This window comes from Lissotriton helveticus, chromosome 5_1 (genome assembly GCF_964261635.1).
Source record: "Lissotriton helveticus chromosome 5_1, aLisHel1.1, whole genome shotgun sequence".
NCBI classification, from domain to species: domain Eukaryota; kingdom Metazoa; phylum Chordata; class Amphibia; order Caudata; family Salamandridae; genus Lissotriton; species Lissotriton helveticus.
In genome coordinates, this window is record NC_136065.1 from 704,775,996 (window position 1) to 704,791,348 (window position 15,353).

The following is a 15,353-nucleotide window of genomic DNA, read 5'->3' on the forward strand; positions in this document are numbered from 1 at the left end:
GTGTTCATTTTTCCAGTTTTACACTCGACCTGACAGTATCGGAGCACTTTACTTAAACACACCCACTCTGTTTTAAAAGTACGTGGAGATTAAGTGATATGCCTGGAATCACAGGGCGTTGATATGATGCCGAGACATCCTGGTTTCTATTTTATATTAATTTTTTAAGCCGATTATCCTATACCTCGTTTATTCGTGTGAAAGCACCAAAGCCTGGTCCATACTCTCTTCGTCCTGTGACATATTTGCATTTATTTAGGTTGTAAGGCATGGTGACATGATGGGTTTGATGCAAAAGACAGCAGGGGTGGGGGTTACAGGAAACACAGCAAACAGTATTTTGTCTTGAATAAGTTATAGACACTTTTCTTCGAGGTTAAACGGGCTCAGAGGACCGGACAATTAAACATTAAAACATCGGGGGAGGAGCCACGCTAGCAACCAAGATGGCCGCGTAGGCTCCCGGCTCCGCCGACCTCTGACTCCCGCCGGAATATCCTGTCATTTATCCTGTCCTTGCGCCCAGCCACCGTGTGTATGAACCTACCGTGAGATTAATGGTGCTATCCCGAGATCTCTACCTGTTCGGCTGACGAAGATATGTTGAGTGGAAGTTTGCGGCCTAGATCTGCCCGGAAGCCGGGGTCTCGAGTACTGGCCCATCCGGGTTTCAGTTAAATAACATTGGCTGTGGTGGTGTGATTGGGTCCGGTCTACCGGAGTGGAAAAATGTTTTTTTTTTTCGTTTTTTTTTTGCTTTTTCGGATTGATGTGGATGACGTTTGGCTGCCTTGGTGAAAGTCGGAGGAGGGGTGACAATCCAACGGTTGCAGCTGTGGACGGAGGTCCTGCCCGGTGACCCGGTAAAGGGCCCACTGGTGTTCGCTGGGTTGGGCTCTCCGCCTGCGGTGGCGGACCTAGGATATCATCGGAACAACTGATAAGTCTCCCTCTGCAGTCGACCGTTCCCTATTCGACCGTTCCCTATTCACCCGTTCCCTATTCGCCCGTCCCCCTCTGAGAGATCGAGCTCGCTGGGGGAAGCAATCATGACCGTCACCGATCGAAGAGTGGTGGAACGGACCCATAGTGACCCGTCGCTACGAACTGTGTTGGCAGCCATTGGGTCAATTCATGTATACGTCGAAGGCCGCATTCAGACGATGGTGGCGCGCTTGTCTGAGATGGTACGAATTGGACCGGACCCTACTCCACTACAAGAAACGGTGACGACCGAGATACCCAAGATGGCCACGCTGATGGGGGAAGTAGACCCCATACTGTGTGAGGTGTCGGAGCCTTTGACCAGTGTTTTGCACGATGAGAACAAGCTCGGTGCCACCAATGGATTGTTAAGCCTACGATCATTGCCGACTATGGAAGGACTAATTGATGTTCCCACTCCAGAGACTTTTGATGAGAACTGTTATCGGAATGAAACTGCGTCACTCCCCTATACATCGGAGCCGCTAAGATGGCGGACGAATCAACGCTGGGAGTTCATAACGGGGTAGGGAGTCTCTGGGCCTGATGGTGTTCACGGCACTTTCGTTCTTCTGCTTTGTTTTGCATTGAGTTTTACTACAGTTTCTTCGTACTTGGACTGTCCTGTGGAAGAGGTGGTTTGTCCGGAGGGACTCATGCGTCTGATCGGAAGGGGCAAGGATGAGATTGAAAGACTGGGTTTGACTTAAGTATCGATGGGCACAGAATCTGCTAAACTTATGCTTTAGGAAGGCTGGGCGGTGTTTGAAGTTTCCCTTGTAGAGATACATATTTGTTGTCCGATAGATTTCTTGACTTCCATCTGGGGATTCTTTGTTCTGGCGGGGGGGAGGGGCGACCGGGAGCCCGTACGAATATGCCCTCCTCCACTTCTCTTCTCTACTTTGGTAGATTTCTTCCTTAGAACCTAGTTAGTTGGGGCGACAGGCACGCTGCTACTGGGGGTTAGGCGATAGCCGTTTGCAGGGGTGCAGGGTGGGGGGATGGGTTTATTGTTTGGTTTTTGTTATCGCCCATATGGTTTTTTCTCTTTTTTCAATTTTTTTCTTAGTCTTTCCTTCACTTGTAATATTGGCGAAATATCCTGACTTTGATCCTTACCCTCTAGTGTCTGGTTGCCATGATTCTCCTGCTGTTTGATTTATGGGTGGGAGGGTTTTGAGGATCCGCATCTAAACTGTTTAGCGATTATACTGATGCAAATTTTATTTTGTGCTTAATAGTGCGGGCCTCTCGAAGAATTTTTGCTGCTCTACGTCTATCCTGTTTTTGTACCAATTCACCCTGTTATCATTGGATGTATATATGGCATCGGATATGTCTGTTTATTTTCTTGCTTTAAAACAATAAAAAGATTTATAAAAAAAAAACATTAAAACATCAAATCACAATATCTGCTTTATTTAAACAAACAGCGTTTGTTGGATGTGGACAGTATACGGCGTTGCTGATGGCTTCATGGCAGGGTAAGACTGCACTTGATGATGAATGTCACAAGATGAGTCAGAAACAGCGCCGTTTGCACAGTTCTTACCATGTGAAATATGGACAGCGCTTCTTGGGTTCTAAACAAACATGGTTTATACCTTCTGTCGGTTTGGGGAAAAAGACGGTCATTCTTATTATTGCTATACTCTTCAATGAGATTCCAGTTAACCAGTTGTAACTTTTTTATAGATATAATTACTGATACACATAATAAACGACCTAGATGAAAATGTCCAGTTGTGTTTAAGTTTGGGACTTTATAAGTCTTTAGTTATGCAGTACACTATCCTTACTGCAACATTAACTGATGCATGGCTAAACACTTATAAGGTCCCAAAGGCAAGACCTGTTGGCTTTGCCAATGCTTGTCGCTACCTTGTTATGGATGACTTTACTCTTTTGATTAGCTGTCAGACAGTGACACCTAGTGGCAGCCAGCTCCCTTGCTCAAAACAGCCATAAGAGCGCTGCTGCCATATGGGCAAGCTTGCATTAGCACATGGGAAGAGGCTATCTTACGGAACCAGGCCTGAGAGTGTTCCAGAACTATGTTGTGGCTTCTCGGAACAGTATTGGGGCCAGGTAGATGGGGTTGGTTAACACATGCTTACTGTAGTGAGCGGATGGCAAAATAAATCCAATATATTGATGTTTGCAGGGCCAATTTAAGTAAATAAAATCAAAGGTGCCTATCTGAAATTCCTGTAGTTGGGAAATGCCATTGAATGAGAAACGTTATTTATATTTTGCAGGGTTGTGAGACTCCTCGGCAGCCCCGCTATTCCCTGATACCTTTGCCCTCCCCCGGGGGGGTGGGTGTTACCTTTGTTTTTGGCCTTGCCGAGGCCCTCACTGCTCGGCCCTGGTCTGGGGCAGATCGGGGGGCTCTCGCTCTCCTGGGAGCCCCCTTGCCAGTGTTCAGAGTCGGTCCCGGACCTCCCAATGCTTCCTCCGGCCCCGGGACCAATGAGAACGCGACTTGAGGGGGGCGCAGCGCCAAGAGCCAATGAAGGCGCGTCTGGCAGGTGGCACGGCCGATGACGTGGCCGGCGCCCCAGCCACGTGATGATGCCCTCGCTGCCCTCACAGGCCTGGTGCGGCCTTTTGCAATACTGCGGCGGCCCTCCTCAGGCTTCGGGGGCCGCAGCGGTGAACTCGGGCGGCAGGTGGTTTCGTGTCAGCAGGCGGCAAGGCCGCGGCGGTGATTCGTGGGCCCAAGGCGCACTCTGCAGCAGCGCCCAACCATGGCACCCACACGCTGGAGATGCAGGCCGGGTCTTGGATCTCACAGCGCCCGGACCGCAGCGGTGATCCTCGGCTGATGAGCGTTTTAAGGACAGAGCGCTAGGACACAGGTACCAGGCTGCGGCGGTGATTGGCAGATAGCGCACTTCCTGGCACAGTGCTAGAGGGCAGATGCTGGGGTCAGTAATATTGAGCTACCCCAGTGCTTAGCAAATCAGAGCAGGCAGTGGCCCAGCAGCAATGCAACCAAGTCCTGAGCTGCGGCGGTGATCTAGGCGATATATCGCTTGAATAACACCGCGCTTAAGTAGCACAGCGCAGGGGGCACAGTTCTTCCAGCAGCAGTTCTTTAAAGTCCTGGGCAAAATAGCGCTTGGAGGCTGCGCAGCGCTTCAGGAGCACAGCGCTGGGGGGGGGGGGGGCACAGCTCTCTCAATACAGCGCTTAGTTGGCACAGCGCTGATTACCTGGTTGATCCCCCAGCAGTGCTCACAGCAGGCAGTCCACTTCTTCAGTCCAGCACTTGTCTTTGGGGGGAAGATTACACAGCAGTTCTCAGTTGCAGGTTTTTGGGAGGGGAAGAAGGGGGTTGGGTTGGCAGGCATCAGAGTCAGGATGGTTCCCTGCAGCACACTGGAGTTGGTCCCCTAGGTTTCCCCCTCACTGGGCAAGATCAGCAGGCTGGCAGAGTCCCCATCTAACTTGGGTACAGCAGGGCCTAAGCTCAGTCAGTCCCAGTAGTGTAGGTTCCCCCCCTAGGCCCAACCTCCTATACTCCGGCAGAGGTTACCCCAGGTCCAGTGGCGCCACAACTTACCAGTTCAGTTTCCCTCCTTTCCTCTTATACCCCTAGGTCAGGTGATCCTCCTGTAAAGGAGGCAAAGCATAACCCCTCCCAGGGCTGGAAGGTTCCAGGAGCTTCCACATGTTGATCTATGGGAGAAAAAGGCGGGACGGCAGAGATACAGTATCAGGATGTCCCAGCCTGCTCCTAACTACTAGTGCGTGTATTCAATGGCCACTCCGTAGTAGCAGGGGCCTGCGATAGCCATGTTATTGGGAGAAAGCACCTGCACCTCATCACTGTTTGGCAGTGGTAAGGCGCCCAGAGACCTAGGTCGAACAAAGAGATGGTGGTAAAAATGAGGCGAAAGTGCGAAAAAACGGGGTAAGACCACCCTAGGGCTGACAGGTCTAACAAGTCCATGCTACAGTCAATACATTTTGTCCCATCAAATAGGGGTGGTTCCCCCATTAAGGCGGAGGAGCATCGCCCCACTACACTGTGAGCAGTTGACAAAAGGAAAATAAAAGGATAATAACAAACTTTATTTTTATTTTATTTTTTCATCTGTGTCTCACCTGATTAAGGATGGGCCTGCCAATTTTAGAACACTAGTGGCACTCTCCTAAGTGCGCAAGAATGTTTGGCTGGCCATCTCAGGCCTGCCAAAGATTCATGCACACGTTGCATGTTCTCCACCCAGGCTGCATTGCAGCCTGGGTGGAAAACATGCCCAGACCCCCATTCCGTCTCTGAGAACTGAACCACGGCGCTCAGGACCAGTCACAACGCTGCTGTAAGGTAGCATTGTGATTGGCTGGCAGAGCCTGGGTGCTTCCTGATTCCTTCCTGCTCCTGGACTCCACAGAAGAGCCGAATAGGACGGAGAGGAAGTGACCACCCGGCGTGCAGATAAGCAGGTAAGTGACAATTTTCTTTTTATTTAAACCCCCACACCTCCTCAACCCACCTCCCCCCGCCTCACCAGCCCTGTTAAGTAGCGACCGCAAATGCCATCATAGGCATATCTACACAACATAGCTGAGCTGTGCTTATGTTCAGTGTGTGTACACCAGGGCTTTAAGTGTGATGAAAAACTGGGGGGGGGGGGCGGTGTCTCTCAAAGGGGCGTGGTCAATGCAATTAAGGGTGTGGCTTAAAAACACGTAGCTAAAAATCTGTGCTTAGAGTAGTGTGCTGCCCGACTTGTATTTTGCTGTTTTTGTCCTTGCATCCAGAAATATGATACATCAAGTAACATCATACCTACAAGTCAGGACTATTGGCTTTGTCAATGATTGTTAGTTGCATAAGATAAATAAGCAGAAACTATGGCTTGTAATTAATATTGAAAAAGCTTACACTTGAACCCCTGGTGACACCATGACAATTTTTCTGTTCCTGCGTTTCAAAAAGAGAAGGGAAATCCAGAGAGACAACGACTCTCTTTAAAGGATTTCCCTTTCCCTACATCGCTCACCTGGCATGACGTCATGTTGTAACTTAACCACTAGTGAGAAATGAGCAGTGTGAGCATGCGCACTTCGATGTGCCTGCTGTCACTGCAATCTGGACCAAAAAAAAAGGACTGCCTGCGCCAGGGCACAAACCAGAACCCGATTGAGACCTGTTTCGAGGTCTCCTTTAAAAAACTGCCGGTGCTCAGCACCGGTGAGACCTGGCCCACTTGAAGCCCTGGTATACAGTGTGGTCCTACAGTCACATATTCATTAAAAGGACAAAACTGCTTGACTACACACACTCACCATAAAATATCACTCAATGTGTCACATATATGGCAATCAATGTCACACATAAACTATAAAAATACAGAAATGTCACACTTATGGAATCAGAAAACTTGGCAGCTATGAATGCGCCTCACTCCCACCCCTCCAACTGAGAGCCTTGGCACAGCACAAATTTCAAGCAGCCACCGAAATATTCACCCCACTTGCTCAACATGTAAGAAGTGTGCTCTTGCTCCAGTAGTTATTGTGTTTATAAAATCAATATTCAAACAAACAGCTTTTATAATAAGAGATTTGTGATGAGGTGTGTGAATGTCATTTGAAGATAGACATACTTGTGTTTCTTTATAAGCATATTTAAAGGTTAAACATTCTAAAGAATTTTACTTTTTTCCATCAATCTTTTCTCTTGCTAACATCGCATTACAGGAAGATGGCACAGACCACACCTGTAGCATGTAAACTTTAAGTGAGGAATGCATTTTTAAAGATACGGGAAGTGAAGATTAAAAGGGAACAGTGACCTGAATAACGCAGACAATCTCAAGTTTGCAAGCGCATGCCTTACGGTGTAATTTCTTACATACATTCTTTGTTTTGCATATAAGTGTTACTCAAAGTGCCACACATTAAACATTGAAATGTCACACATAACCCTACTGAAAACCTGGAGATCATGTCACTCATAAACAAACTGAGAACGTGGCAGCCATGCACTTGAGCCCATCTCATACATGCCAACATTTTAGAGGAGGAAAGGGGGAGATTTAAAAAATAATTGTGAGAATGTATTTCCCCCATGGATTTCTATTGAAGCAAAGGCAATTTTAGGCGAGAGACAGACAAAATAAAGTCATTTTTGCATACAAAATCAGGAGGGTCCAATCTGAATTGGGTATGCCTGGATCTATATATTGATTTTGGCAAACGTTATATTTGCTTTGACGTCCAGGGTCAAAATATGTTGCTTCAACACATCAAACTTCTTGCAATGGTAATTTAAGTGTATGCCATGCCGAAAAAGTGCCAGCGTTCTTAGGCCCGGAAGGCCAGACCTATTGACTTTACATCTGCTTGTTCAATATTCGTTCGCTGCACAATGCCTGGCCTTAAAATGGCCGTTCTCGAGGACACGCCCAGGCTTCTGGCCGAGCTAGATGAGGACTAATTTCCGGGTAGAAATTTCAGGTCACGTGCTCTCATCGTGGCTCACGTGACTGTTGTTTGAGCCTTCGGTGTACCTGGAGCAGTTCTGTGTGACAGATCTAGGAGCTGCAGATGGATGGGCCGGTTGGAGCCCCATTGCCACGGCACGAAGGGCAGCATAATGGCGGTGGGGGCTCAGAGCGGAGCGAGGCCATCTGGGAACGTCCCTGGACGCTGGAGGAGATCCGCAGCAGCAGCGGAAACTGGTCACTGGCAGCTGACGCTGGGGTAAGTGAAAGGATCCCCCAAGATATATACACAAGCCCTTGAGTGTATTCCCATCCCTATACACAGAATGGCATTGTAAATCTTGCAAGTACAAAAGCACCGCCATGCCAACGAAAACCTGGACCTACAAAGCACCCTGGCTAGTTCACCCCAGCACGCAGCTGATTATGAGAGCAACTCATTATCAGTATTTAGACCTCTGCCTGATCCTCACTACCAGCTCTACTTGACGTCTGCCCCATGACCCCACGATCAGCACACATTGGGTGCTACAAGCCCATCATACCATGCGCTTTGCCACTCAACGACGATGCAGGGTATTTCTATTCCAGCAAAAAGGAGCTCCCATTCCCTGATTTAATACCAGCACAGACTCGCATTACTAAGTTATATGCATGCCCGGCACTGGCAGACTCTCCCTTTCATTGCTTAAAGGCCAAAACAATACCAGTCGTTGGTTATCGCACCTCCATGCTTGTCTGTAACTCTTGTCAACTTCTTTATCAACAAAAGCAGGACACTTACGACTCCTCATTAGCAGCAAATCCACACACTGCCAGTTCTTTAGTACACCGGAGCACTACCAATATGCTCAGGCTGTCATCACAAACGCAGCACTGATGGTTTCTCTCAAACTGTGCAGCTCAGTACTGTCATGCCTTAATCATACCTGTCCGCCATATCCACCAAACCTCCGATGAATGCGAAACTGCCTTTATTAGGCTTCTCCGCTTATATCAACTTCTACTCCAATTGAAGCACTTGCTGAAATAATTCTGAAAGCTGTTGGTATATTAAAATGTCAGCGGATTGTATGGGAGACATGTAGCACAATTTGAAAGTTATCTCAACTCATAGGCCTATGTTTTATTGGACTCGATAATCAAACTCCACGGAGTATTTTTCAAATAAGTCATATCGCCTTTGTGAGGGGAGGTCATTTCATTCTTTCTAATTTCCTGAAAACATGCAGCAACACAGAACTATTGGGTCTCTCGCACGACCACAAAGAGATTGTCTTATTTATTATGCTACCAGCAAAGTTTAAAGAAACGAGTACAAACTCTGAAGGTATAGCTTCAATACCACAAGCCATAAGGCACACCAGAGGTTTTGATGCATTGGTGTGGCGTTTCCTTGTACAGTTTTCACAAGGCGTTATTTTGATACATTTCTGCTTTAGAAAAAGTTTCGTACTTTCGCTTTACTTGTAAATCCCGACTGAAGCGAAAGCACCTGTTGGCGCTTAAAAAGGATTACCTGTGATTAGTCAATTCTATTGTAGTGATACTCACCTAGGCCCATATATTTATGTATACAACCATCAATTGGCGTTTTTTACCATTTGGATTTTATATCATTTATCTTACCAATCCAAGTCACCGATACCTATAGTCCTAAAGGATCAAGGGAGTTAAAGAGAGAATAGGCCGCAATAATAACATTTAGCATTTCATAAATAACCACAAACTTGGAAAAAGTTCAAATTCTTTATCTAGTAAATCTTTGAAAAAATTATAAAGCATGAACTCATATTAACGTCTTATTCTGTTTAGACTAATGCAGATTTAAACATAAACATTGCAAATGATTTGGAGAGAAAATGTCATCAAGCATTTAAACAGAGGATGGGTAAAGAAAAGGGAAAACAGTACAATGACAAACCTACACTTTATAGTTACCTAGAATGGTGTGGTGACCAACCCTGGCCACGGGCTGAGTCAAGGAATAAGAATCCCAAAGTACAGGTGCAAGCCATAATCAGGACAGGTTATGGACCAATTTGGATCAGGACAGGACCACCACAGGCTAAGACTTGCACTACAGCTAAAGTTCAAAACGCCAGCGTTGTAAACCCTCTCTGCAGCTAACAGTCGAACCCCGATTGGGTTATCGATCTCCTTCCCAGAACACCGATTGGGTTATCGATTCTTCTGGCACAGTGCTCCGCCAACAACTCTGCTCCCGATCACCTATTGAGTGCGTTGGGTCAGTGACAGGTCAGCTATTCGGACAAGTCGGACAATCTTAACTAGCTAAGCCTACCCTAGTTATACTATTTTTTTAGGTCATTGTACCACCCCCAAATGTTGCAAATGTGTGAATCCCACAATTTTATTGGACACGAACAAGGAGTAGCCATCACACCATACTTTTCTTGAAGCAACTTGTCAATCATGTATTCAAGTTGTTCTCTCCCATAACTTTATCTATTCATGTACTTTTATTCCGCCCGGTAGTGAAATGTAACAATAAACATAATTAACATTGTTCAATGCAGCTTCCTCTAGCAAGGCAAGGAGTTCATTCTTCTCTGCCATCCATGTCTGATTTGGCTTGAGTTCAAGGCTACAGCTTCAGTGGCTTCAGGACTTTTGTCGCACAGGCGCAGTTTCTCCAAAGATGGAGTTCAGAAAAGCATTTAGGCCCGTTATTTCGTTACATGTAAAAATGGAAAAGAAGCAATTTTAGAGACACAGAATAAATGAATGCACTGTATACCACTTCTTTCTACTCTATTCCCATTATTTATTTAAACTATTGCGTTAAATGTTAAGCAAAAACAAACAACTTAGCAAAGCAGCGATGCAAGCTTCTTGCATGTTAGGACACATAACAGCCATCTTAGTTCTATTGCTCAGAAACAAAAGTTTTCCCACCAAGCATGTCACGTGAGCATGACAGACGCATGCGCAGTAGAAAATCCAGAGTAGCAGCAGCCATTTTAGTGCAAGCGGATTATAGTTAGTAAAAACACATTGGCAAGCTTCCCCTAGATGCCTAATATGTTGTGTAATACAATATTAATAAAACAAAACATGTTAGTTAGTACATTAATATTATTTTCGAGAGGGTTGAGTACAAGCAAGTCACTTTACATGTGAAACCTTGCTCCATCAGTAGAAAGCAAGTATAAACGAAATAATCAACTGATTGAACGTTTATTGAATAATGAAATAAGCTGAAGAGATACAGTACCTTCCTCTGTTTTGTTATTCCAAATATTATGCTGGAAATTAGGCATTATTTGATTATTGTCCCTGACCCTAATAAGAAATGCTGCCTACTTAAAGCAAGATTAGGTCTCAACTGAGTCTAATTTTATGACTAAATTCTTTTTTTAAAGTAACTATTTTTGGTAGGTAAATAGCAAATTTCTCTTGGCTTTTAAATAAAGTGAAAGTAGAGTAAGTACAAGTTTATATGCATCTCGACATGTTTATAAATAGAACATTTAACTATAAAGATCATCTAAAAGCAGTGAAGATCAGAGCTCTTTTAATCTCAGAATTATTAGTAAAATTTAACAGCAGATATGGGGGTTATTAATTTCTTCCTAAAATGAAAATTACTGAAATTAAAATACTTCCAATGACACTTTATGGGGGTAATGTTTCTTGATAGAGGCAATGGCTGTGTGGGCATTGGAGGCTTGGGTTTAATAGGTGGGAGTTCTCCTGTGATGTATATTTGTTAATCGTTTCCTAGTAAGCGCCCACCATTTATTTTTCCCTTTGTTTGGATTAATCTTTGGGCAGTGAAAGCAACTGGGACAAGTCTCTTCTAAATGTTATTAATAATATTAGCGCTTAATATGAATTGATTGGTAGCATTGAGTTATGGAAACCTTCACCGTCAAAGTTTTAAAATCTTCTGGGATTAAGATATCTTCTAAGTTGGATCATGAATACTTAGTAAATATAATTTTAATTGTATTCATTATGAAGTAAAAATACGTTTCATTATTTGTTTAGCTTTTCTGACCACCAGTTACTGCTAGACATATTAACATTATGGGTAGATTGTGATCTTCTGTTTTCTGTTTGAGAGCTTTGCATAATCGTGAAGGAGAAAAGTGGAGTATGCTTATGTAATTTAATTGTAGGATGATCAACTTCTCATATTATTCTTTATTGTCCTATATCTTGATTTTGTGGAAAATGTTTTAAAAACCTTTGTTGTTAAAATATGCGATTTATACGAGACAGCTTAAAAATATCTTTCTAGCGAATATGGAATATCGTGATACTGCAATTGGCCAAACTCAGATTGTAACTAGTATAAAAGTATTTGGTAATTTATACTTAATGAAATGTATTTTATTATAACATTAACTTTAATGTCGACTGTTGATTAGATTTTAGGTTTATCTTGATTGAATGACGGTTTTATGTACCTTTGATTGTGGAGTTTTATGGATAAAAAGACCTAATAAATGTAGTTTTTCACTCCAGAATAAGCCTGAATTAAGGCATAGGAAATGGGAAATTACATTAATGGTAAATATGACGACATTTCTTGTCACATATGCAACTTGTGTGTTTAAATTACGCTGGCATCAGACAACAAATACTGTATCCAATTCTCAAGTCTATTGGAATCAATGGGAGTCAAGTTCACCAAGACATCATATTTGCACAGAACAAGAAACAATACAAACCTGGCTCACTGTCATAAATCTTGATATCTGTAAACTCCAACTTTAACTGAATGGCAAGTCTCATGGATTCACCCTAGATACCAACCTCACAATCAAGGAATATATTGCCAAAGAAACAGTTGGCCTGATACCAGCTCTCTCTTCAAAAGAAAGTGAAACTATTTCTTCCAGAACAGACTTCAGAACAGCTGTTCAAGCCCTTATACTCTTGAATATGGATGATGATAACCCTCTGCTCTATGCCTTCTCAGACTCCACACTGGCACCCTAAATTGCACTAGCTGAAGCAACATGCAGCGACTGAAGAAACATCAATATCATCATTATTGATTGCCATTGGCACCCCAGCCTGTCTGCACCATCGGAAAACAAGCTACATCATTTACAAAGGCCTCATGACAATCACCCTACATTCACTTTCAGTCAGGCTCACCTTTACTGGTGGTTGTCGGCACACGCACAGTCAGTACACCATCAGTCTGTAGACTAAAAAGTAAAAACAAGGCATCAGGCCTTTTCCAACTATGCACCCATGATCTAGAACTACCTCCTTGTATCTACCAAGCCAGCACCAGTGCTAGTCCAATTAAGGAAAGTTTTGGAGCTGCACCTCTTTAAAGAACACTATAGCACATTGCCTTATAATTCCTAAAACCAGCTATCTTTCTTATTAGTCATTGACTTTATGCTCGTCTTTGACTCTGTAACAGCTCTTCACTACTTTTTGACTAGGTTCGCGGCAAGAAATATCACATACATAAATACATACCATCACAAAACAATTTGCGGGGCTCCTGTCACATGACCATACTTTGAATAATAACTTTGGGAGAATTTCAGATAGAAAGGGAATGTGGCTTACTCATGCACTAATGAACTGTATAAAGCTTTGTATATTTTATTATTGGAAAATGCTCGTAATTTCGTTGCCAAGTCGCTGCTCCTGCCCTCTCTCTGAAGACGCTCCCCCCTCAACTCATGCATCGCTATCTATGCCTCTACTTTTTCTGATCAACAGTGTGACTGCTAATCTTTGAAATTGGTGGCGTGCAACACCTGTTCCTAATTACAGCAAGCGAGTCTGCCTAATTCTAGAAGAGCTTGGGTGAAGAAAATGTCTGAAAAAAGAAGTCAAATAGTGCATTTTAATGGACAATTTTCATGTAGCTTTAGAAAAAAAAACAGAGTTTGAAGGGGCCTTCATAAAATACTCCAGCATCTTCATAGAGTGACAGTGATGCCTTGTGTAGACTTCCATGTGATAAGTATGACCTCTAGCATGCCAGGAACTGTATTTTAGCATAACTAATCACCTTCTGCATATGCTGTGCATACCATCCCCAAAAGACAAGAGTTATGTCCTGTATGCCAGGGCCAGCAGCAGCCTTTCAAGCATATGTCTCTCTCTGTTTGTTTCTCGTGCTCTCTCCTTCCCTCCTTTACAGGCAAACCAGGGATACAGATGGATTCCAGGCACTTCTTACCATTTGTGTAGTTCACCCTCTCCAGCAAAAATGTGCACTACACAAAACCCCCAAATTACCCATGAACCAAGCAGTTTCCAGTTTGTTTCGAATTTGTTTACTGCATTTGTCCTGAGTTTTAGTCAGTGACAAGCAGAAACAGATTCACTACTTAATCGATACACCATTGATTTACACAAATGCCCCGGCCTACCCACCTATACTTTTTCTTTGTGCTGTATTAGAAGTGCTAATGTACATTCTATGCCTATTTTGTCAGCTAGGGACACTTGATAAAAAATATGTTTAGTGCACACCATAGAGAAGTCAAACCAAAAGTCATTGTAACTGCTTAATTTTGCGGGACACTAGTCATTGCCTGGCTCAAGGAGGTAACATACTACCAAGACCAGAGTGCTTACAGCCTCAGTAGGCGCCGCGGCCCAGTGCCTAATCACCTGCATCTACTGGAAGTGCTATAAAGTGCTTGTCCCCATCCCGCTGCACAGGACGCTTGTCATTGCCTGGTTTAAGAGGGTAGTGAACTGAAAAGTCCAGAGAGTTTTCGGCCCCAGGAGGTGGCCCACTGCATGCCTAACCACCTGCAGGAAGCATTATAAAGTGCATGCCCCCATACTGATGCGCGTGACGCTCATCATTGCCTGGCTCAAGGGAGTAATGTACTACAAAGAGCAGAGCGATTATGGCCCATTGCATCACCTACTGGAAGCGCTATAAATCGCAAGCCCATATCTCACAGCGTGGTTCGCTCGACATTGCCTTGCTCAAGGGGGTAACTGCCCTCAAAGATCAGAGGGCTCACGGCCCCAGAAGGCGGCCCATTGCTCAATCACCTCCACCTGCTGGAAGCACTATTAAAAGTAGGCTCCTATCATGCTACGCTCGACTCGCGCGGACTGTGGTCAGGCCTGTACACGCCCGTCGAAGCCCGGGGAAGGCTGGGCTAACCCCCCCCCCCCCCGGTTCTATTTTCTTTGGGTCTGGTTTTTTCTTTCACGTGCCTGCTGTTATATGTTAGTTGGCATTTCATTTGTGACTCCTGTGATACCACAGCCAAAAGGGTTAGGAGAAAATCAGTAGGAGGCCCGTTCAGCACCACAACACCGGCCAAAGCCACCTCAAAAGATAAAATGAGCCAGCAAGCTGTGAGTGTGTTAAGTAATGAAATTGACCTTACTGAACGCATGGTTTCTCTTGGCTGCTGCGCCGGGATAGGATTTACAAGCATTTCTCAAGTCTCCTCTCCTTTACCTGCTCACTCCATTAGCATACCCGGTTGTACTTTATTGCCTTTAGCCGTACATAATGCTGGACACCTTCCTTAACTCTAGCGTCCTGCCCATCTGATAGCCTGCAGCGGCAAAGCGCTCAAAGCAGCTTATGAAGCCTCAGCCAGTGTATAATTGTGGAGCCGCTGCAGCAGGATCGTACTTTTCAAGTACATACCAACGTGTACAGATCAAAATCGCTTGCACTTTTTTCAGGTGTGACTCAGTGATAGGTTCTGGGTCCTTTGCTTTTTAACTTGTATGTTAGGCTTTTTTCAGATATTTTTGAGAATTGGGGACTTGGAACAATTTTTGTATCATCAGCATACAAGAAAAGTGTATCGGAGTCCGCTAAGGGAAATCACAATGTGCAGGCTCTCAACTCATGCCTTAGTCAAGTATCAGCTTGGATGTACTCCAACTCCCTAAAATAGAATGGTGATGAATCGGAGT

General features: G+C 44.5%; 1 protein-coding gene across 3 annotated transcripts in view; it reads left to right on the plus strand.

The window, feature by feature from the left end:
- Positions 1-7,480: 7,480 nt before the first annotated feature.
- Positions 7,481-15,353, plus strand: part of LOC144754851 (WASH complex subunit 2-like) — a 770,229-nt gene continuing 762,356 nt past the window's right edge. For all 3 annotated transcript variants that reach the window (XM_078643106.1, XM_078643107.1, XM_078643108.1), the window contains exon 1: positions 7,481-7,707. In XM_078643106.1, the coding sequence (XP_078499232.1) occupies positions 7,552-7,707 (156 nt within the window). In that variant the 5' untranslated portion in view covers positions 7,481-7,551. The remainder of the gene's footprint in view (positions 7,708-15,353) is intronic.